This window comes from Engystomops pustulosus, chromosome 1 (assembly GCF_040894005.1).
Source record: "Engystomops pustulosus chromosome 1, aEngPut4.maternal, whole genome shotgun sequence".
NCBI classification, from domain to species: Eukaryota; Metazoa; Chordata; class Amphibia; order Anura; family Leptodactylidae; genus Engystomops; species Engystomops pustulosus.
Window position 1 is genome coordinate 230,033,890 of NC_092411.1, and position 25,687 is coordinate 230,059,576.

At 36.5% G+C, this 25,687-nt stretch overlaps 1 protein-coding gene across 1 annotated transcript; it reads right to left on the bottom strand.

The window, feature by feature from the left end:
* Window positions 1–23,076: 23,076 nt before the first annotated feature.
* LOC140124207 (tigger transposable element-derived protein 1-like) lies at window positions 23,077–24,822 on the bottom strand. The gene has a single exon (XM_072144400.1). It carries the CDS (start codon window positions 24,820–24,822, stop codon window positions 23,077–23,079), a length of 1,746 nt encoding a protein of 581 aa, XP_072000501.1.
* Window positions 24,823–25,687: the final 865 nt, after the last annotated feature.

The following is a 25,687-nucleotide window of genomic DNA, read 5'->3' on the forward strand; positions in this document are numbered from 1 at the left end:
TACATTGACATGCAGTAGAATCAGTTTATCAATATACCAGTTTAGTTCCATTTATAATGTTATGTCAAATCAATAAAAATAAAGCTTCAAATGGACTGAATAAAAGTGACCTGAGTCTATTGTTGTATTGTTGCTTTATTTTGTTGACTCATTTTTGATGGCTGTTAACAAAAATAACATTTCGACGAAAAGTACATTAAGAGCAAATGTTAATCATAAACTGCAATTACACTAAAATGCATCATAAAAGTTAATTTTGTATTTGTAAAGAAAATTCCCTGTAAACAAACATAACTGTCAAATTAAATCTGATTGAAACGTTTGATCACTGGCTGTGAAAGTATAAAAAATTTCAATTTAACACCCAATTTGTTTTACTGCATGAAAGACTGAGCAGATTTGTACATCAGCTGCATATCCTAGCAGTATTATATATATATATAATTGAATCAACTGTAAAATCAAACATAAATTATCCCAGATCACCTCACCTACAAACTGGCTACAAAATGCTTAATTGAAATTGATTTTTATCTTCATAGGAAAATTCTACGTGCAAAAAAGAAAATGAGTTTATAGCTAAAGCTACCTACACACAAACATGTTCAGTCTGTGGAAACAGATCCATATGCTGGTGAGATCGCACGGATAGAGCACAATGCAGTGTACTGAACAGCACTGTGCTGTTATTCCACCGGTAGACTTTCATATTACTATGATGCAAGGACTCCCTTCCACTGTACTATGCTTGGTATGCACAGGGGTCCACTTTCATGGACTAAGCACACTCTTGTGCAGGTAGCCTAATTAAAACAAAATATGAGGAGGTGGCTTTGTAATATTACAAGTTAATAGTTTGATGTTTATCTGGGGCATTTAATGGAATTAAATAACACATTCTCTAATTCACAGTTATTAACAATAATACAGCATTTCACAGATATAATTCCTACCTGCCTCTATTAGTCCTGGTGTTTTTCCTTTTGATTGTCCCTGGATATGACCTTAAATCTTCTCATCTCTCTTTTTCTATGTGTCAGATGCTAGTAGAATGTTCAGAAGCTAAATAAAAGTGGAGATAAACCCTGTACAATGACAATCTAGGCACATTGTCAGCACACATAATCTTATAGCACAGAGGAAACATGAAGTGTCCGATTAGAAAGTGCTTGTCTAACTAAAGTTCCTGTCTAACTGAATGAAATTGCAAATTAAGGGGTTAAAAATTATCTTTATTGAGTGACTATCACTAGAGGATTAAAATTTGAGAACTTTCTTTCATGGGAAAGGGCTTACATTTGCTTATTCTGCAGGGGTGATAAATAGATGATGTCACATCATATTTACACCTCCAATCTACGCAGAAAGTGCCCATAAAAGTCTCAAGGGGGGTCATTTATAATAGTGTGGCCTCTTTTTCATTTCCAGTTTTTTTATTTGGTGCTTATTTATTGTAAGGATTTTTTTATGTTAAATGTGTTCATTATCATGCCTAGTTTAAGTTGGCACAATTTTTATGAAAAAGGAGCAGGTCCTCTTGGCAATTTGCCAAGATTTTGCTAGAATAGTCTGCACCTATTTTTGCCCCAGTTCAGACGATTTCTGCAATAAAACGTGCAAATCAAACATGCACATCTGCCCTGCTAAAATAAATTGGTCAAATCTAACACAGAAAAGGACTCCAATTTTGTACAACCAGTGGAATAGGAACAAAAAAGCCCCAACACTGCACAAATCGCAAAATAGAGAGAAAAGAAAGAATAACAACAATGATAAATGACCCCCAATGAGTCAGCTCCAGAATGTAGCTGCCTGTGGCCTATGTTTTGTTTTCTGGTTTAACCGGTTAAGGACCGGGCCCTTTCCCGTTTTTCATTTCCATTTTTCACTCCCCACTTTCAAAAATCTATAACTTTTTTATTTTTACACGTAAAAAGGTATGTGATGGCTCGTTTTTTGCGTAACAAATTGCTCTTCATAGTGATTGCATTGAATATTCCATGCCATGTACTGGGAAGCGGGAAAAAAATTCCAAATGCAGTGAAAATGGTGAAAAAACGCATTTGTGTCATATTCTTGTGGGCTTGGATATTACGGCTTTCACTTCACGCCACAAATGATGCATCGAATTTATTCTTTGGGTCAGTACGATTACAGGGATACCAAATTTGTATAGGTTTTATAATGTTTTCATACATTTACAAAAATTAAAACCTCATGAACAAAATTTTTATTTTTATTTTGCCGTCTTCTTGTGCTTATAACTTTTCCATACTTCATTGTATGGAGTTGAGGGTGATGTCATCTTTTGCGGCTTTTAATGATGTTTTCAATGATATTATTTTTAGGACAGTACGACCTTTTGATCACTTTTTATAGAATTTTTAATTTTTTTTTAAATGGCAAAAAAGTGCCAGTTTGGACTTTGGACGCGATTTTCCATTACGGGGTTAAACGCAGTGAAAAACTGTTATTATATTTTGATAGATCAGGCATTTTCGGACGCGGTGATACCTAATGTGTTTATAATTTTTACTGTTTATTTATATTTATATCAGTTATAGGGAAAGGGGGGTGATTTGAATTTTTAGGTTTTTTTATTATAATTTTTTTTTTTAAACTTTTTTTTTATTTTTATTTTTACTATTTTTCAGACTTCCTAGGGTACTTTAACCCTAGGTTGTCTGATCGATCCTACCATATACTGCCATACTACAGTATGGCAGTAAATGGGGATTTTACTCCTCATTCATTACAATGTGCTGATAGCACATTGTAATGAATGGGTTGACCCGAAGCTACCATGGCGACGGATCGCCGCTCCCTGATGACGTCACAGGGAGCAGCGTTCCTCGGAAAGATGGCGGCGCCGCCTGCGCCGCCATGCGCCGCCATCTGTTTGAAGCCGCCGGCTACTTTGCCGGCGGCGATCAGCAAGAAAACACCCGCGATCGGTGCCGGCACCGATCGCGGGTGTTACCAGCAAGCCTTTGCTGCAATATGCAGCAGAGACTTACCGTCTATGGAGAGGGCTCGGCCCGCGAGCCCTCTCCATGCATCGGCGGTCGCGAACCGGTTAAGTGAATTTTCTGTATCCATTGTAGAAATTCCAGTAACTTCTGTAAAATGTTATGATCGGAAATTAAAAAAAAAACATTTTTATCTTCTTACAGAATGACAGAATGATTGCAATTACTTCTTTTGTTTGACAACTTCTATAAGTAAGTTGTAAATATAACTGGAATTTGTTATACTGAAGTTTTTAATGAAGACAGCTCATTAATGATGGTTGTCCTTTCTACCAAGGATACTTCAAAAAACATTTTTTAATTTATTTCTCACAATTATTTCCATGGTAGGGCAAACGTTGGTTGAGCAAACCACTTTAATGAGGCACCATGGGACCTAGATTTTTACAATAAAGTACTCCTATTTGGTTACTATAAGATATTTGACTGCAATAAATCATTATGGCAGTCCATGGACTACTGCAGGTCCAACTCAAAATATGTGACACAAAAGAGTAAAATAACTACAGCATGCAAGTAATTAAGGATGGTCATATTCTACCCTTCACATCATTACAAGTAAATTATGGTTTGAAAGAAGGTGATTGGTTACGATACAGACAACTAGTACACGTAATTAAGAGTAAGGCTCACCAGCACATGTATAGTTTAGAAACACATGAATGTTTGGATTTTATTAGGAATGTTAAAAATAGCAACAGAATTATATAAAAATATGTAAATATATAACAAATAGTTTTACTGTTCACTTGAATATATAAGGCACGAAATAGGTGGGAAAAAGTGGTAGGAGCCCTTAATGAGAATTAATGGAGTGAAATTTTAAGGAACACGAAGAAAGGATCCATTAATTGGAATCACAGGCTAATACAGTTTTTTTTTTTGTTCACCAATTATATTATACACCGGTAGATTTATATAGAATGGGGATTATGACCAATTCAAACTGTTGGAAGTGTCAAGCTGCAGAAGCAGATTTTAAAAAGAACTCAACATCTCTTGACATAGCTCTGGGACCAACAGCCACCATAGCTATCTTCGGGCTATTGGGTCAGGAGTTGGTCAAGAACCAATATGGAAAATTGATAACAAAACTAATGAATGTAGCGTTAGTCTGCCTTGCCCGGAAGTGGGGATCTCAGGAACATCCTGAATGGATAATTGATATAAACTCACCTGCCAAATTAAAAAATATAAACAAATTTGGGTTACCAATAAATTGCTTGGGTTACAGAGAAGCAAAATATGGGATAAATGGTAGTTAATTACTTATTTATTTATTGTTTTTTTCTTCCTCTTCTTTTTGTTTTTTCTTTTCTCCCTGCCAGTGGGGAAAATGGAGGTGGGCGGGGGATCGTTATATGTCAATTTTTATGTAAACTATATATGCCGATTATTTAAAAAAAAAAAAACTTTAAAACAACCCAGTTACAATGGGAAAATAATCAAGCTCATGTTTTCTGCTTCTTAGAGGTCAAGGGTACGCAAGGAATTTGTAAAATAGGGGTTAGCATGGGATTTCAGGAATGCTCAGTCTTTAACTATTCTTTTTGTCTGTTGATAGGCCCTGCAGTCTTGATCATTATACTATTTTATTACCATATGGAGACTTCTGGTACTGTCAGTCAGGAACAGACATACGGCAATTGTCAGGGTTTTCAACCAAGACCCCAAACCATTTTCTGTATGATGAGCTTAAAACATAACATAAAAAAAGAAATATAAAAAAAAAACATAGTTCTTGTTCTACCTGAGATGGCTGATAGAGAGGGTTACAAGCTGGTGACAGAGCACCTTTAAAACATGCAATGGTCCTATATTTTACCTTTTAACTTGTTTAGTATTTAAAGCATTAGATTACTGTATACTGTATATAAAGAATGCTTTAATCCACATTGGTCACATTTGAAGCTCATTAATATTTACAGTAGCATAGAACGATTTAAATGTCAACGCTTTACTCTCCAAGAGACTGGAAAGTTTTTTTCTCTTTGCTTCAAAGACTGATTCAAGAAGGAATCAGCAGGAACTGTAACCATAGAACAAGCATTAGCTCACATTTGTATTCTGCAATGAAGCACTGAAATAATAATGCCAATTGTTGAACATTTGTCACTGAATGCTTTCTGATCCTTAAACATAAGAAAATGTGAAAAAATACCTGAGTAAAAACAAATTGCGCATTGCACAGTTTTTATATTAGGCATTTCATTTAGGTTAAGCTTTTGTGACATTCATATTCCTAAGTTTCTCCACTTTTCAAGCTAAAAACAGAATTAGAATATGTTCTCATACTCAAGAGGAAAATATGAAATGCATTTGCCTGTGGCTTTTGTAAGTTGAAGCATACTGTAAATCTGCTTTTTTTGAGTATTTACTCATAGGGACAGATTTATCAGGGTTGGTAAGCATGCAATTGAGGAAATAGGCACAATTCCTTGCTGTGCAGAGGAAATTTCTACCCTTACGCAACCCCCACCTCAAGTGAGTGTTCCTGCACCATACTTACGCACAAACTATAGCCTACACTTGTATCGGCAGGAGCCTTCTGGGAAATTTGACGGGTGCCATGGTGCCAACATTTAAATACCCTGATAGCTTTGCTGGTGGCATTTAAATGGTTAATACTTGTGATCGGTGACAGCACTGTTTGTGTTTGTTAGCGAGGGGTATTTGCTCCATTATACAGCAAACACTTGGTAAGTTTGAAGAGAGCCCGTGAGCCTTCTTCATACTTCCCTTATCGCATCCGGACATTCATGAACCTCCAAATGCATTAAGGGGTTAAACAGCCTTACCTAAAGTTAAGAAATTTTTTGACTTGGTACCTGTGCTGACAGAATAGTGTGTAATATGTGATAGTCGGATTTTGAATGAAGGAGTCTAATATATCGTAATACAGGTGTTTGGTTCATGCGGTGTACTAACCTCAATTCGGCGGTGTTTTCCAATTGTTGGAATCTTTGTTCGAAGTTTGCTTCTTGTTGTATTCCTATTGTGGCCACCTTCTATGCATGGACCGATGACATTAACGATGTGGGTGCTGGTTTTTCACTGTTGCACGCTCTTACTCCTCTAAAAATCCACGAAATGACAGATCAGTATGCAGAGCCCCGGCCGGCGGCTCCACTGAATCTGTTTGAACGGAGGTACTGGTGACGTCACCTTCAGTACGGATAGTCGAGTTGGACAAACTTGAAAATCCACCGACGCGTTGTCGAGAGCTGCGGCTCTCTTCCTCAGGGCTGGATTCCTAGTTGCGTTCACTGAAGATATATATAGACTCCGTACGTATAGTATAATTCCGTTACTTTTGAAGCCAATATTGCTTCCATATTTGTGGTTGCTTGGAGTATTTCTATTTTGTTCAAAATTGAGCGTAATATTGCTTGTCCATTGATAGATACATGACTGAATGTTGTTGAAAAGTTTTTTTATATAAAAGTGTATTCTTTATTTCATATATATAAATGATAAAAAATGTTAAAAATATATATAAGTATATAAATCTGTAGGTGTTCTTTTTGCTATTATGACGATATATGTGTAGTGCATGAATTTTGCTCCATCAGTATATTGCTTCTTTATTAAGTAGGTCCTGTGTTAATATAAAAATTAGTAGTGTAATCTACTGAGTTGATAAAAAATAAATAAAAAATCTTTTTTTGTGTTAAAAAGCAAATAGTTCAATTTCACTATTCAATCCCTTGGGAATTAGAGTATCCAGCTCAAAAATCCATCGGCTTTCGGCTCTTGACATATATTTTATATAGTTTCCCCTTCTCCAATTGGGTTTCACCTGTTCTATTCCAAATATGCTAGTTCCTTTTACTTGTCCACCATGTTTTTCTTTATAGTGTCTAGATAGAGGGTGACCCTCATAACCCTTTTCTATATTCCTTAAATGTTCTTTAATTCTCACTATCAATTTCCTTTTTGTGCGACCGATGTATTTTTTTGTACATGGACATTGTATACAATAAATAACTCCTTTCGTATGACAACTAATGTGTTGTTTAATAGTATATAGGGTACTTTCCCCGAATGTATATTTAGCTGTCCGCGCTTCAGTTTCTTTGCACATTTTACAGTTTCGACAAGGATGAAAGCCTGATTTTTTTAAAAAATTTTGTTTGTTATTGTTGTGACTTTCTCCTTTTTCAATGATTTTTTTCTCCCTGTTTTGTATTGTCGGTGCTATTAGGTTTCCGAGATTTTGCGCTTTTTTAAATACAAATTTGGGATTTTTTGGGAGAGTTTCTCCAATGATTTTATCCTGTGTTAAGATGTTCCAATGTTTTTGAACGATACGCTTGAATATGAAGTGATCTTTCGAATATTGGGTAATTATTGGGATTTTTGAAATAGTATTCATTATGTCCGAAGAGGCTTCCGTTGTTTCTTTTCGGTTGATTATTAATGATTCTCTAGAAGTACTGGCTATTTCTAATTTTGTTATCCTTATGGGATCCTTTTGGTACCCCTTTTGAATAAATTTGTCTTCCAGTTTGTCGGCTTCTTTAAAATAATCATCCATATCTGTACAGTTTCTGCGATGACGGAGGAACTGACTTTTAGGGATGTTATTTAACCACATAGGTAAGTGGCAACTGTTTCTTAAAATGAGACTATTACTATCTGTTGGTTTGTTATATGATTTTGTTTTAATTTTTCCTTCATCGATGAAGATAGTCAGATCCAAAAAATGGATCTCCTCTCGACTATAGGACGAAGTAAATTCCAAAAAAAAGGAATTATTGTTAATTTGTCCAAGAAATTCTTTGAGAAGTTCTTCTCCTCCGGACCAGATGAAGATGACGTCATCTATAAATCTGCGCCATAGGACCAAGTTTGCGACAAGCTCACCTGTGGGGTGAATGTTTTCCGCCTCCCATTTCCCCACATAAAGGTTGGCGTAACTCGGCGCAAACTTGGTCCCCATGGCCGTTCCCCACTTTTGTCTATAGAAAGTCTCGTCATACAGGAAATAATTATGGTGTAAAATGAATGATATAGATTCAACAATAAAGTCTATTTGTGCTTCTGGTAATTCTCTCGTACTATTCATAAAGTGTTTGACTGCTTCGCAGCCTTTTTGATGTTCAATGACCGTGTACAGAGAGGTTATGTCTAGTGTCCCTATTATATAATGCGGTTGCCATATAACATCTTGTAGTTGTTCTAAAATGTGTTTGGTATCACGCAAATAAGTTGGGAGTCTACACACATATTTTTGAAGTTGGTGATCTACATACTCTGATAAGTTTGCAGTTAGGCAATCATTACCAGAGATGATTGGTCGTCCAGGGGGCTGAGTGCAAGATTTGTGAATCTTTGGTATATGATACAATACCGCTAATCGAGGATTTTGATTGTTTATAAAATGAAATTCTTGTTTAGTTAGAATGCCCAATGATTTCCCCTTTTTTGCCAGAGTTTCTAATTTTTTTCTATATTGGGTTGTTGGATCTGATTTTAACTTTTCATATGTGCGAAGATCCCCTAGTATACGTAGTGATTCTTGGTTATAATCTTTTTGATTTAATACAACTATACTCCCCCCTTTGTCAGCTGGGCGTATAACTATTTTATTATTTTCTTTTAGGGATCGAATTGCTTCAATTTCATTTTTTGTTAGGTTAAATCCGTATGTGTATGGTTTCTTGGTGGGTCTCACTTTTTTTAAGTCGCGGATGACCAAATGCTGAAATGTGTTCATGGCCTCCGAATACTCATTGAGAGGATTGAATGTAGATTTATTTTTAAGTGAAGTGTGGACGTAACAGTCATGATTATTATGAATGTGAGGGTATGGAGTCCTTTTTAAAAAATATTTTTTCAATGCTAAATTGCGCATATATTTCTTAATCCCAATGAACGCGTTAAATTTATTCAATTTAGTAGTCGGTGCAAATTTTAAACCCTTATTAAGTAAAGAGGTTTCATGTGGAGTTAGTATGTGTTCACTCAAATTATAAATTTTTTGCCCTGTGTTAGTTAGATCCTCTGTTGTTGTTTTTTTCTTTTTGGAGAATTTCCCTCCCCTGCATCCTCTTTTCCTTTTCTGGTGTGGTCCACTTGAAAAAAATCCTGTATATTTTTCTCTCTGTTTTTATTCTTACTGGTGTTTTGATGTTGTTTAATAGAATTTCTAGTGTCCATTTTTACTGACTGATTTTTCTGTTTATTTTGACATTTTCTAGGGGGAATATTGGGTGCGGAGAATTTGTTTATATTTGTAGTGTTATCTCGATAGTCACTGTTATCTGTATGTGTTGTTACTTCTTCCTCATTAAAGTCTTGTATATCTAGAGTTTGATATCTGTTTTGTATAGGAATGGTGGAAGGTATATGGTTATGTTCACAATTAGGTGTTTCCAGTTGGTGAGGCTGCACAGGGTCCTCTTCATTATCATTTTGTATACTTGTATATGTACTTATGTTATCTATATCTAGATTTGTGTTATCCATAATTGTATTTTCCACTAGTAGTTGGTCTAAAGTTTGGTAACTTACTTGTGACGTATTAGAATATGTTTCGTGTCTTTCAGTACTATTTATCTTTATGTTGTCATGAGGTACCCAATCTCTGGAAAATTTGTGTCGCTTTTTTTCCATAATTTCTTCTTCTTTTTGTTTCATCCGCTTTTTTATTTGGTTGGCAAACAGGATAATTTCTGGATGTTCTTTGTATGGTTTGATCTGTTCAAATAACGCTAATATTTTCTCATTAACTTTTAAAAGTTGGCTTCGTCTTTTTTCAATAATGAATAAAACAGTCCGTTTTGAGAATTGGTGGAACATTTCGTTCCATTCCTGTAAAATGTCATTGTCTCCCATGTCTGCCGCTAAGTACTTGTATACAGTTAAGCCTTTAGGGACGGCGTCATACTCCAAATATTTTTCAAGGGATGCAATCTCCCATAAGCTTTTCATCTCAGTTAGTAGATGTTTTTCTAATGATTTAAGTGCTAATTTGGTGTTATTGATAGTTTCGTCCCGGGTTAATGTTGCTTTTGAAGGTTTGGGGTGATTGAAAAATGACTGAATGTTACTAATGCGTTCTTTTCTATCAAACCATAACTCACTCATCTTCCTGATACTGTTGGTTTTGCTGCCTTGTGTATTTGAGGACACAAACGTAAGTTTGGGAAAAGTGTTTAAAACAGAATACTATTAATACACTGGCGCTGCTGTAGTATCGTGTGAGTTTTAAATGGTTACTAGTTTTTGTTTGTTTTGGGTCTTCGCTGGTACAAGTAGTGTGCCTCTCCACTACTACTAAAATAAACACTTTGTAAAATTTTTTGACTTGGTACCTGCGCTGACAGAATAGTGTGTAATATGTGATAGTCGGATTTTGAATGAAGGAGTCTAATATATCGTAATACAGGTGTTTGGTTCATGCGGTGTACTAACCTCAATTCGGCGGTGTTTTCCAATTGTTGGAATCTTTGTTCGAAGTTTGCTTCTTGTTGTATTCCTATTGTGGCCACCTTCTATGCATGGACCGATGACATTAACGATGTGGGTGCTGGTTTTTCACTGTTGCACGCTCTTACTCCTCTAAAAATCCACGAAATGACAGATCAGTATGCAGAGCCCCGGCCGGCGGCTCCACTGAATCTGTTTGAACGGAGGTACTGGTGACGTCACCTTCAGTACGGATAGTCGAGTTGGACAAACTTGAAAATCCACCGACGCGTTGTCGAGAGCTGCGGCTCTCTTCCTCAGGGCTGGATTCCTAGTTGCGTTCACTGAAGATATATATAGACTCCGTACGTATAGTATAATTCCGTTACTTTTGAAGCCAATATTGCTTCCATATTTGTGGTTGCTTGGAGTATTTCTATTTTGTTCAAAATTGAGCGTAATATTGCTTGTCCATTGATAGATACATGACTGAATGTTGTTGAAAAGTTTTTTTATATAAAAGTGTATTCTTTATTTCATATATATAAATGATAAAAAATGTTAAAAATATATATAAGTATATAAATCTGTAGGTGTTCTTTTTGCTATTATGACGATATATGTGTAGTGCATGAATTTTGCTCCATCAGTATATTGCTTCTTTATTAAGTAGGTCCTGTGTTAATATAAAAATTAGTAGTGTAATCTACTGAGTTGATAAAAAATAAATAAAAAATCTTTTTTTGTGTTAAAAAGCAAATAGTTCAATTTCACTATTCAATCCCTTGGGAATTAGAGTATCCAGCTCAAAAATCCATCGGCTTTCGGCTCTTGACATATATTTTATATAGTTTCCCCTTCTCCAATTGGGTTTCACCTGTTCTATTCCAAATATGCTAGTTCCTTTTACTTGTCCACCATGTTTTTCTTTATAGTGTCTAGATAGAGGGTGACCCTCATAACCCTTTTCTATATTCCTTAAATGTTCTTTAATTCTCACTATCAATTTCCTTTTTGTGCGACCGATGTATTTTTTTGTACATGGACATTGTATACAATAAATAACTCCTTTCGTATGACAACTAATGTGTTGTTTAATAGTATATAGGGTACTTTCCCCGAATGTATATTTAGCTGTCCGCGCTTCAGTTTCTTTGCACATTTTACAGTTTCGACAAGGATGAAAGCCTGATTTTTTTAAAAAATTTTGTTTGTTATTGTTGTGACTTTCTCCTTTTTCAATGATTTTTTTCTCCCTGTTTTGTATTGTCGGTGCTATTAGGTTTCCGAGATTTTGCGCTTTTTTAAATACAAATTTGGGATTTTTTGGGAGAGTTTCTCCAATGATTTTATCCTGTGTTAAGATGTTCCAATGTTTTTGAACGATACGCTTGAATATGAAGTGATCTTTCGAATATTGGGTAATTATTGGGATTTTTGAAATAGTATTCATTATGTCCGAAGAGGCTTCCGTTGTTTCTTTTCGGTTGATTATTAATGATTCTCTAGAAGTACTGGCTATTTCTAATTTTGTTATCCTTATGGGATCCTTTTGGTACCCCTTTTGAATAAATTTGTCTTCCAGTTTGTCGGCTTCTTTAAAATAATCATCCATATCTGTACAGTTTCTGCGATGACGGAGGAACTGACTTTTAGGGATGTTATTTAACCACATAGGTAAGTGGCAACTGTTTCTTAAAATGAGACTATTACTATCTGTTGGTTTGTTATATGATTTTGTTTTAATTTTTCCTTCATCGATGAAGATAGTCAGATCCAAAAAATGGATCTCCTCTTGACTATAGGACGAAGTAAAGTTATTTATTGTATACAATGTCCATGTACAAAAAAATACATCGGTCGCACAAAAAGGAAATTGATAGTGAGAATTAAAGAACATTTAAGGAATATAGAAAAGGGTTATGAGGGTCACCCTCTATCTAGACACTATAAAGAAAAACATGGTGGACAAGTAAAAGGAACTAGCATATTTGGAATAGAACAGGTGAAACCCAATTGGAGAAGGGGAAACTATATAAAATATATGTCAAGAGCCGAAAGCCGATGGATTTTTGAGCTGGATACTCTAATTCCCAAGGGATTGAATAGTGAAATTGAACTATTTGCTTTTTAACACAAAAAAAGATTTTTTATTTATTTTTTATCAACTCAGTAGATTACACTACTAATTTTTATATTAACACAGGACCTACTTAATAAAGAAGCAATATACTGATGGAGCAAAATTCATGCACTACACATATATCGTCATAATAGCAAAAAGAACACCTACAGATTTATATACTTATATATATTTTTAACATTTTTTATCATTTATATATATGAAATAAAGAATACACTTTTATATAAAAAAACTTTTCAACAACATTCAGTCATGTATCTATCAATGGACAAGCAATATTACGCTCAATTTTGAACAAAATAGAAATACTCCAAGCAACCACAAATATGGAAGCAATATTGGCTTCAAAAGTAACGGAATTATACTATACGTACGGAGTCTATATATATCTTCAGTGAACGCAACTAGGAATCCAGCCCTGAGGAAGAGAGCCGCAGCTCTCGACAACGCGTCGGTGGATTTTCAAGTTTGTCCAACTCGACTATCCGTACTGAAGGTGACGTCACCAGTACCTCCGTTGAAACAGATTCAGTGGAGCCGCCGGCCGGGGCTCTGCATACTGATCTGTCATTTCGTGGATTTTTAGAGGAGTAAGAGCGTGCAACAGTGAAAAACCAGCACCCACATCGTTAATGTCATCGGTCCATGCATAGAAGGTGGCCACAATAGGAATACAACAAGAAGCAAACTTCGAACAAAGATTCCAACAATTGGAAAACACCGCCGAATTGAGGTTAGTACACCGCATGAACCAAACACCTGTATTACGATATATTAGACTCCTTCATTCAAAATCCGACTATCACATATTACACACTATTCTGTCAGCGCAGGTACCAAGTCAAAAAATTTTACAAAGTGTTTATTTTAGTAGTAGTGGAGAGGCACACTACTTGTACCAGCGAAGACCCAAAACAAACAAAAACTAGTAACCATTTAAAACTCACACGATACTACAGCAGCGCCAGTGTATTAATAGTATTCTGTTTTAAAGTTAAGAAATATTTGAAATCCACCATTAACTGTCTCTATTTTACAGTATAAAACTGGTGAAGGCAGGTTTAGGTGGTTCATTCAAGGTTCCACAACAAACCTTCTTATCTAGTAGAAAAAACAGCACATAATAATAATAATAATAATAATAATAATAATTCTTTATTTATATAGCGCACACAGATTACGCAGCGCTGCACAAAGCATGTCAAATCAGTCCCTGTCCCCATGGGGCTCACAATCTAAACAACCTAACAGTATGTTTTGAAGTGTGGGAGGAAACCGGAGTACGCATACTTATACAACACCCCTGCCAATGCAAGGCAGAGGAGTTGTTGTGAATAAGCCCCTAATATGTGTGTTCCCCTAGTAGAGAGTCTGATCAGCTCCTCTGCAGGACACTATACATATGCTTAGGTAATATTGATACTGCCTGGATAGGCAAGGGTTAATGTTATTTAATGTTATCATCCAATGATGTTCCACTATTGTAACTGGAGTGTGATTGGAGAGTGAGATCACCTGACCAGGGATTAACTAGACCCTTAGTCAGGGGAGGAGTTAAGACAGTGAGTGAGGAGAGAGTTCCAGAAACTCCAGACAGGAAGAGGCCAGCTCTCTGAGTGACCAGGTCTGATCCTAGCACAGACCTGAGGAGATCATCTACAGAGCACATAGTGAGAGATACTGGGGCAGATTTATCAAGTGTCTGAAAGTCAGAATATTTCTAGTTGCCCATGGCAACCAATCATAGCTCAGCTTTCATTTTACCAGTGCTCATGAATATTTTAAAGGGGAGCCGTGATTGGTTGCCATGGGCAACTAGAAATATTCTGACTTTCAGACACTTGATAAATCTGCCCCACTGTGTCACTCCACCATCAGGGCTGATACTGGACCATACCCAGGATTAAAGCTGCAGCTTCCAGCATTGGACACAGCTACATCCCACCTGCATCCAGGCTGGTGACCCAAATCCTGAGGTTCCCTCTCCAAGATCACTCCAGTAACCTGTATTTGTACAGAATCGTTTGGCCTGTTGCTGCTGTTGGTTTGAATAAAGAACTGTAAGTTACTTTTATGCACAACATTGCCTCCGTCTGGTCCCTGCTACGGCTGTATCACCATCAAGGGCTCCCTCATCCACCATCCAGGGACACATACTACAGACAATAAGGGTTGCCCCAGGGAGAACCAGTACCACAGCCTCTCCCTCTGGTCCCCATACCAAGCACTGTGACACTAGCGTGCCTAGGCCGCAACAGCCAGCCACTCTGGTATTCCTGGTTCCAACTGCCTCCAGGCGCCAAGAAAAGGCTACCCAGTCTGATTGTCCACACAAGGTTAAAGGCTTTTTCATATGTGAATCTAATAAAAATCCCTGTGGGGCTACTTGTATATTAGTGAAACGATTCAACATGCAAAAGATAGGTTTGGAAAACATAAGTCCACCATTTGATGTAAGGATCTATTCCAACCTATTCTCTACCACTATCACAATAAAGGTCATACCATAGCCGAAGTGAAATACATGATAATTGAACAAGTGGAACAACTGAGACGCGGTGAGAGTATCAAATTTCTTTAATACCGTGAGACTTTTTGGATTCATACACTGAACACCCTTTAGGGTTAGATTGTGATTTTAATGTTACTAACTGAAAGTTTCATCAGCATGCTGTAAGTGTTTCATACTATACCTCTTAACTCCATCCCATCTGCTGTCTGATGAAAGACATCAGCAAGAATGGGTCTTGAGTTGTAAGACATCATTGCAATTTCTTCTGCTCCCACACTAATCGCAGGAGTAGGACCAGATCTTCAGCTTTCAGACATAAAACCTTGCAAAAATGAAAGAAAATGCCAAGCCAAAAATTAGATACATGTGCCCCATTGTTTTGTTTCAATGCAGGTACAGTAGTTATATGATATTCTCATGTCTATATAAAACATCTATGTGTTCTACTATTAATTTCTTATTCCTAACTGCTGATAACATTGATTAAAAACTCCCTAGGTCCTGTATTGTACATTTTGTGGATTAGTGGGAGTATTTTGAGTCCCTCCTTAACTCTTCTGTGGCTGCAAAGACATTGAAGTTTTGTTAGTTAAACTGGATTTCAGCCGCAGCCATTTTTATTTCAGGCTCCAACTAACTATGTGCATCTCTTTTTTCTTTCTGTTTTAGTTTGCTGTGTTCTAGTTAGTGACATCTTATAGTGTAAAAGTAAAACTTTTCATGGTGATCTACAAATAGGGTTTTAATGACCTTTAGAGGTAAAAAAAAAATAAATTCCATCATTTGCTCATCTACTTTTTCGAGTGTTGAAATGATAAAATATGAAAATGCTGACTTTCTGTTGTTCAGCTCGGGTATCACATTTACAGGTGGCATAAAATGTGCTATATTTGTGAACATGTTGCAGATTTATTGCATATTTCTCATATATTTGTCAACCTGTAACCTTTTAGAATCCAGTAATGCTGCAGAAAAATGCCCAGATAGACCAAGCCAGACATGAATAAGGAAATATATATTTACAACTGTACATATGGCATATTCTGTTTGTATGGTACAGCTGAGAATGCTCAGGTTTGTTAACTTAATTCATGCCGTTTTGTTTGCGTGAACATTGGTGTATTCCTTTACCTGACAACCTTGATTTAATTGCACCATAGTTTTAATACGTAGTAAAATTTCTGTGGATCCTGCTATTTTGTATTATGGCATCTTGATCCTTTGTTTCAAACTATCTAGTCTTTGTCTATATGTTTTGCAAGTCAGTGCAGAAAGGAAATGCCATCTAGCTATCTCCAACTGCTTAGGGTAGGTGGGACAATCAGGCAGGGGAAATGGGAAATTTAGTGTCAGAGCCCACTGTCTGGTTTTGTCACCTGTACATTTTTCGATCCTGCATTACAATATTATTGCGTATGTTATTCCAAAAAGCTGTTATTTATTATTACATTTTATTTTACATTTTCAAAGCTTTATCAAAACATGGCCAATAAATATATCAATTTTAAAAATCTGTTCAAACTTGTTGTTGCTCCGGAGAATTTATTTTTGAATCCCAGTGGAACTCATTAGGATCCAGAATGTGTTAAAACAATGGGAATTATAATTTGCTTTCTTACGCTAAGGGATCTGTGTAAATAAAGAGATGCAATGAAATATTTCTGTACTATTGAAATCTCTGTAATCCGCTATACAGACCAAAGAGAAATAACACCAGATTTACAGAAAGAAATGAAGTTACTGAAATTAAAGATTTATTATCTGTCAAGAAAATAAGAGCACATAGCTCCTGACAGATTAGAGTCAGATGAAGTTTGATGCACACAAATCTCACAAGTAAGACATTTCATTTTACAAGAATGCCATCTGTGCAATAACCTTTGAAGGTTTGTCAGGTCACTGCTAAAGAAGGATGTTTTAAGCTTCCACCCTGTCATCCCTGGTTGCAATATCTATAGGTGTGTCGAGGAAAACCTATGCTTTTTCATTACAGGGAAGAAAATCATTTTAGGAATTCAATATTTATACATTTGTATTAATTTAATTTTAAATTTTTTCCTTTAAATGTGATTAGAGATGAGCAAGTATACTCGTCTGAGTATACTGCTTGGTCGAGTATTAGCATACTCGGACCGGCTCGTTACTCGGACGAGTATCTCGCCGGCTCGAGATCGAGCAGTAAATTAATAAAATAAATTGAATAAAAGTATTTTTATTGTAAAAAAAAAATATTACACATGTTTGCAGATGTTTTACTTGTAAGAACACATTGAAATAACACTATTCTTCACTTTGCAGGTGTTCGCGCGTGTCTCCCGCTAGGTTCGGAGATGTTCGGAACATCTGGAATGTGAAGAATATTGTTCTTTCAATGTGTTCTGCACTTAAATGGTCCTGTATTCACAGTTTTTAATGTTTTAATTCTATTCTTCACTTTGCAGCTGTGCTTTCGTATCTCCGAACCTATCGGGAGACACGCGCGCACACCTGCAAAGTGAAGAATGGAATTAAAACATTAAAAACAGTGAACACAGGAGCATTTAAGTGCAGAACACATTGAAAGAACACTATTCTTCACATTCCAGATGTTCGTGCACATCTCCTAACTTAGCGGGAGACACGCGCGAACACCTGCAAAGTGAAGAATAGTGTTATTTCAATGTGTTCTTACAAGTAAAACATCTGCAAACATCTGGAATTTTTTTTTTTGCACTGTTCTTTTACTGTTCAGTTTTATTAAAAAAATGCTCGGGTCTCCCATTGACTTCAATGGGGCTCGTTATTCGAGACGAGCACTCGAGCATCTGGAAAAGTTCGTCTCGAATAACGAGCACCCGAGCATTTTAGTGCTCGCTCATCTCTAAATGTGATATTAAAAAATCTAATATAATAAGATTTTTTTTTTAAAAAATCTTTGTTTTCAAACAGCCTTTTTTCAGCCTTTCATTATGTAAAAATTCTCATCTTTGAATTTCACACACCCCAGATTAATCTGATTTGATGAAAAAATAAGAACCTTGTGAATGAATTCTACCACATATTTTTATGGTTTCAGAAGTAAGAATTATATTAAATAACCATTGGTTACACACCACCTCTAATGTTGTTAACCAACAATGAATTGTTACATTTTATCAAAGAAGTATCCATTTAATAAAAACTCACATTTGATAGAAATCTGAATGTTGTATTTCATTGCATAAAAATGCAGACAAATTATAAATAAGGCCCATAAATACATAAACTGATATTCCATATATTTAAGACTTGGGGCACCACTCCACCAGGAACATGATGGATTAATATCTTACTTAGCCTATTACTCCATCACCATGCCAAGTTAGTCGGCAAGGAACTGCAGTAGATCATGGTGGGCCATGGAGTGGGAATTCGCTATGGACTGTGCCTGTTCTTGGTGCAATTCTACACTAGGCTTGACCTGGGGTTGGGGGAACATCAAGCCAGAGTTTAATAAATCTCCCCCATTGTACTTTAACAGAATAACTGTCTTTAAAGTGCAAAACTGATTGGGCTTTACGTAAACATAAGTGTATCATGCAAATTTTTCAAGAGATTCCATTTGCATCTGAAAATATTCAGTACAAAGCAATATTGATCCAATTGTCCTAGGAATTGATATGTAAACCCCCCACCCAAAACACAGATTTTTCATGTAAAGATCTTTGTGTATTAACAACATGTTAACTACTATTGTGAATTTGATATCGAGGTAAAGGTATTAACCATTTTATCAGATTTCACGTATTATATGTGCTTTGAATGGTTACTAAAGTCAACAAAGGCAACTTTAGATAATAAAGTAATTGAAACGTGTGCATAGATTTGCCATTGTTCATTGTTAGTTTCAAGGATATCATTCCCTTTACATAATTTTTTATTTCTTACACATTTGATATTGCATTGCATATCGCTACTTTTCTGTTAGTTGGAAATTTAAAATCTGTTTAAAAAAAAAAAGTTTAATGATTCATGTTCCATTATCATAGTGAAAACATCTGTGTTGTTACAGCCTTAGAACCCTACATTTAAACTTTACCTATAGGTTAAACTAGCATGATGCATATAAAGGTGGTCCAGTGCTTAAGAACACCAAACTTACAAACGACCCCTAGTTAAAATGGACCTCCGGATGTTGGTAATTCACTGTACTTTAGGCTTAGGCTACAGTAATCAGCTATAGGAGTCATAAAATGTGTCTTTAAATAAACTTCATTGGTTCCTATGACAAGGCAACATCTTTAAAATACAATTGTCACAGAGACCAAAAAAAATTTGTCTGGGGTTACAATTAATTACAAAAAATTGTATGTTTTGACTTACATACAAATTCAATTTAAGAACAAACCAACAGAACCTATCTTGTATGTAACCCAGGGACTGCCTGTACTGTATAAAACTAAAATAAGAAAAATGTTCATTTACAAAGTAATTAAGGTACAACACACTCACCCTGTGTGTTTTGAGTTTGGGAAATGTGACTTATGTTGTGAGTGTCCATGCATTTGGGAAAAACAAGCTCAGACATTACAAGTTGTTGCAGGTAAAATGTGATATTTCCATATGGGCATGTCTGATGAAGGGAACAAGTTCCCTGAAATTACTGCAGGAGAATTGATCCTTAAAGTCTGATGCTTCAGCATGTGGGAGCAGCCTTCACATATTGTAAGATAATTGAAAGCTCCAAAAGGAAAACTTTAGCAAGGAAAGGAGCAAAATGAGATCCAATCTAGCAATTACCTAGGCACCAAGAATACACAGCCTCCAAGATGGATGGAAACCCCGACGCACGTTTCGGCACGCTGCCTTCGTTATAAACACATTAGGTATCGCTGCATTTAACCCCATAACGGAAAATAGCACCCAAAGTCGAAAATGGCACTTTTTGCCAATTGAAAAATATAAAAGATTTGATAAAAAGGGATCAAAAGCATCCACCAATAAAAATTATGCAAATTCGTTTTTTCACCATTTCACTACATTTTCACTGCATTTGGAATTTATTTCCTATATCCCAGTACATGGCATAGAATATTCAATACCATCACTACGAAGTGCAATTTGTTATGCAGAAAACAAGCCATTACAGAGTGTGTAAAAATATAAAAAAGTTATAGATTTCTGAAGGTGGGGAGTGAAAAATGGAAATGAAAAAACAAAAAAGGGCCAGGTCGTTAAGGGATTATTAAGTACATTTATACTATGATTGAACTTGAAGCCTTATAGTCAGAATTAATTTATTTGGTCTCAACCTACATGAAACTCAGGATGAATAATTTCTATACTAATGTTTTCAAATGCAGGGAATCCCAAATGGAACTTAAAATATGTAAAGTTAGCACTTTCTGTTAAATGAGAAAAGAGGAAAACCTTTAAATAATGGATATAATTTTTCACTCAGTATACTGTAGATATATTTTTAAAATAAACAAAAGGATATTGTTTAATTATTTGTGCTCAATAGTATTCAAAATACATTTCTAAATTTTATCCCAAAGCCATATCATTTTATAATTTTAGGAAATCAATGTGGAAAAGCCTCTAATGGCCAAAGTTAAATCTGAATTTTAAAAAAATTGTTTTATTATTTATTGTTTCATACTTCTGGCATTTGAGAAGTTAAGCTTATTTAGCAAAATTGTGACTTTTTGTTAAGTACTGTATGTACTCGAGTATAAGCCGAGTTTTTCAGCACAATTTTTGTGCTGAAAATTCCCCACTCGGCTTATACTCGGGTATATAAAAAATAAACTCACCATTCCAATGGCCCGAGCAGCTCCTGTTCTATCTCTTTGTTCCGGGCGGGTTCTCGACAGCTCCGTGTTTACGGCCCGGCCAGCACACTCTGTGATGTTGCAGCGGCTGGCAGGTTATATACTACAGGGGGCTGGCTGGCTATATACTACAGGGGGCTGGCAGGCTATATACTGGAGCTGTGACCAATGCATTTCCCACCCTTGGCTTATACTTGAGTCAATAGGTTTTTCCAGTTTTTGTGTTAAAATTAGGGGTCTTGGCTAATACTCGGGTCGGCTTATACTCGAGTATATACGGTAGTTGTAGAAAACTCACTAATCTATTTTCTATGGCTAGTGTGGACTGGAATATTTTTGTGCAAAATTATGAGGTGGTAACTCAGGAAAAACTGCAGAAAAAGTGACCATGGCAAACTTTGAAAGGAGGTTGTCTTAGGTGCAAATACAGGTGCAAATTCCCCTCTGACCCAAAACAGTTGCAAAAAAGCAAAACAAAAAGAAGCAAAAAAAAATTAGGTACAGGTGCCCCTGTAACTATATAAGTTGCCCACTAAAGTCCATAATGGATGCAACAATAATGATTCAGAAAGTGTCAGGGTGTCAATGGGTGTCGGAAACAGAGGGATCAATGTTTTCAGTTTTGAACTTTAACCCCTTACCAACATGTGATGTAAATGTACATCGCATGTTGCCTACGGGTGTATGGAGAGGGTTCACGGGATGCATATTTCAGGAAACACCCACCAGTAACAACCGCGATCAGTGCTGGCACCAATCGCAGGTGTTAACCATGCAAATACCTCGGACAAAGCTGCCAGCGGCATTTAAATCCAGGAGCCGTCTTGGATTCCATCGCCACCCCTTGTTAGGTAATAGGGGGGAGGCGATTGGATGCCATGACAGCCTCGGGTCTTACAATGACGCAAGGCTGTCTGGTTTTAACCCATTCATTACAATGAGCAATTTTCACATTTAAAAAAAAAATGTATTAAGGAATCCTAAAAATTTAAATCACCCCTCTTTCCCTAGAAAAATCCTAAAGGTATCGCAATGTCCCAAAATGTCTGATCTATCTAAATATGACAACGATTATTCATGGCTTTTACCTGTCCTTAAAATGGGAACATTGATAACATCATCAAAAGTCGCACAAAATCACACTGCACACAGCTCCATATACCAAAGAATGAAAAAGTTATTAGTGCCAGAAGATGGCAAAAAGAAGAATTTATTTTTGTACAGGAGGTTTTAATTTGTGTAAATGTATGAAAACATTATAAAACCTATTAAAATTTGGTATCCTATGATCACACACACCAAATCAAAGAATAAAGTAGACATGTTATTTGGGGCACACAGTGAAAGCCTTAAAATCCACGCTCACAAGTAAATGGTGCAAATGCATTTTTTCAACATTTTCACAGCATTTAGATTTTAGATTTTTTTTAGACTTTCCATGGAATGGAATTTTAAATAACGTCACTATGAAGTGAAATTTATTATGCATAAAACAAGCCCTTTAAAATAGTTTTTTAAATGGAAAAAAAAAGTTATAAATTTTTAAAGGTGGGGCGAAAAAACGAAAAAGGACCCCAGTGTTAACATTTTTATACACAATCTTCCATCACATTTTATGTATGTGTCTAATAGCTGTTTGCTAATCACTTGATCACTTAATCACTCTCTTTTAATCACTCTTGATCTACAATACGCATGTCTTATACAGGCAGTCCCCGGGTTACGTACAAGATAGGGACTGGAGGGTTGTACTTAAGTTGAATTTGTATGTAAGTCGGAACTGGTATATTTTGTAATGTACAGTAACTCCTGACAATTTTTTTTGTTTTGTATGGCATAGGATACTATGAAGAACCCTGTCAAGTTGGTTTTGATGCCCTTGATGATTTTATTTCACTTTCTGTCACTGTAACAATAGGATTTTTCAAATTTTGATAACCTTTGACAACTTTCTCTTACCCTAGGGGTATGGAGACTGACTTTTTGTTGTGTCAGAAAGTGAGATGAAACCTCAGTGGCTATAAGATTGCAAAATACAAACCAAAACCAAGACAAAATTTGCATGGTAGAAATTAAATGCAACTTGGACAAGTTTGTCTTAACAATGTTTTTTTTTATTTTTTTTTTAACACTGGGTATGCAAACGCTTAAACATTTTCAAATACATATGAACCATAAAGTACAACCTTAAACAACCATGATAGAAGATGTTGGACTTGGAGAGGATGGGATTGGTATCTGGGAGTCAGAGTCCGATTCTGCTGCTGGAGTCGGTTTCTTGAAGTAGGCATCAAGGGAAGTTTGCACTGAGCTTTTCTTTTTCTCATCATAAATAGCCTTGTAACATCTCAGGCCTTCGGTAACTGTACGGTAAACTTTATTGAACCTCTCTGTATCAGGATCTTGTTCCTCTAACTTTGCCATGCCTGCTTCAATGAGACTAAAAGCATTGGCTAGTTCTTTTTTAGAAAACTTTTTGGGGTTTGGAGTTTCCATTTCCTGGTTTTCCTCAGTAAATGCCAAGCTCTGTTGCTCTAGTTCCATAAGATCTTCGTTTGATAGTTCTTTGCCATGGGAGGCAAGTAACTCTACAACATCATTTTCACTGATGTTCAACTGGAGATTATTTCCAATAGCAACCACAGCTTTCATAGTTTCAGCGATTTCATCATCTGTGAAACCCAGAAATTCCTGTGTGAATTGGGGGCACAACTTGTTCCAAACTCCTCTCATATTTGTCTCTTTCACTTCATCCCAAGAATCCGCAATATTTTTAATGGCATCTGAAATGTTATAATTCTTCCAGAACTCCTTTAAGGTTATCTCGTTGTTTTGGGTAACCCTGACAGCTTGAGAGAATGTCCTTCTCAAATAGTAGGCCTTAAAGGAGGCTATGACTCCTTGGTCCATTGGTTGAATTATTGATGTGGTGTTGGGGGGTAGAAATACCACCTTTACATTTGGGTGCATGTCATCTAAAGTATTTGGATGTCCAGGGGCATTGTCAAGGAGAAGGAGAATCTTGAATGGAATGTTTTTACCCAAGCAATAGTGTTTAACAGCAGGAGCAAAATGGTTCAAAAACCAATCTTCAAAAATTGCTCCTGTAACCCAGGCCTTTGAATTTGCTCTCCAAATAACTGGAAGAGATGCTTTAGTGACATTACGCAGTGCCCTGGGATTTAGGGAGTGATACACTAGCAAAGGCTTGAGCTTTAAATCCCCAGATGCATTACCCCCAAGTAATAAAGTCAGCCTGTCCTTTGATGCCTTATGTCCTGGAGCACTTTTTTCCTCTTTAGAAATGTAGGTTCTGTCGGGCATTTTTTTCCAAAACAATCCAGTTTCATCTACATTAAAAACTTGGTCTGGTAAATAACCTCCTTCATCAATAATATCTTCCAATATCTTGGGAAAATCACTTGCAGCACTTATATTGGCACTTGCTGCTCCACCTTGAACTTTAATATTATGCAAATGAGCTCTTTCTTTAAAGCGATTGAACCAGCCCTTACTTGCAACAAAATCTTCACTGCAATCTTCACCTTCCGTACGAGTCTCTTTTAAATCATTGTACAGGCTTCGTGCTTTTTCTTGCACTAAGGAAAGACTAATAGGCATATTACGCTGATTTTGGTCTTCTATCCAAATTATCAACAGCCGTTCCATTTCTATAATTATGCCACTTCGTTGCTTGGTAATGATCGTAGCATTCATTGGAGAATGGCCTTTCACATGCTCCATTATTCTGGCTTTAGATTTTAAAATAGTTCCAATTGTAGACCGGCTGTAACCAAGCTCTCTGCCAATGGATGATGGAGTTTCACCTCTCTCTGATCTCTTTATTATTTCTACTTTATTTTCCATTGTGATGGCTTTTCTTTTTTTCGATGTATCACCATCATTTCCATCAGATTTTTGTTTAGGAGGCATTGTTGCAGGGTAAAAAATATGCAGTACTGTACTGTAACCCTTAATGTGGAAGAAGCTGTCACCTCCAGGCTCCCTGGAGTGATTGTTCTGTAACCACTTAGCAAAGCTTTATTCTACCGAGGAAGAAACACTAGCCACTGAGGTAGTATTCAATGAAGTACTGTATGCCTGGGCACTGTAGAAGGACTGTAGAATACTGTGCTGTAAGTCTGGGCGCTCTAAGAAGAGATGGCAGGCTACTTGATGCAGAGGCTAGTCAAGAATGATGCAGCTGTAACTGTTATTCAAAACCAAGGACAAGTGATTTTGAGATCTCACGAGATCTCACTAGTGTATGTGTCATTAATTACCTGTCATCATGAACAGCAGGGGCTAAAATAGTCACCAAATAAATGTCCTCTGCAAGTGTGCATATGAAGAAGTACAATCTGCTGGTATTGGAGGTTGTGAGTAAAAGGAGGGGTTAAATCGTGAGTTCACATCCATAACCACACCTCTGATACTAGCGGATTGTACTTCTTCATGCACTTCTGTACAGAATAGCTGTTGCTGCCCAAATATGTAAATTGCTGCATTTAGTACAGTCCACGGATGGCTGGTAACTAAGGAAGCGTTCGCTGGTGCGATCTCACGCTTCCTTAGTTACCTGCAATCTCCGGCTTGCAGTTCTTTTAGTGCACTGGCTGGTAACTGAGGAAGCATGAGATCGCACCAGCGAACGCTTCCTTAGTTACCTGTACCCTGCGATACTGCCGGCAATTACTTACAGTATACATCAGCATGTCACCGTCACCCGTCACCTCCATTTTGCTCCATGGCGGCACCAGTCTTTAGCTCCGCCCACGGAACCCCGTCATCACCCGCC

Bases quoted from the DNA above. Each gene is read 5' to 3' on its own strand.
- LOC140124207 (XM_072144400.1), bottom strand. From the start codon at position 24,822: ATGCCTCCTAAACAAAAATCTGATGGAAATGATGGTGATACATCGAAA.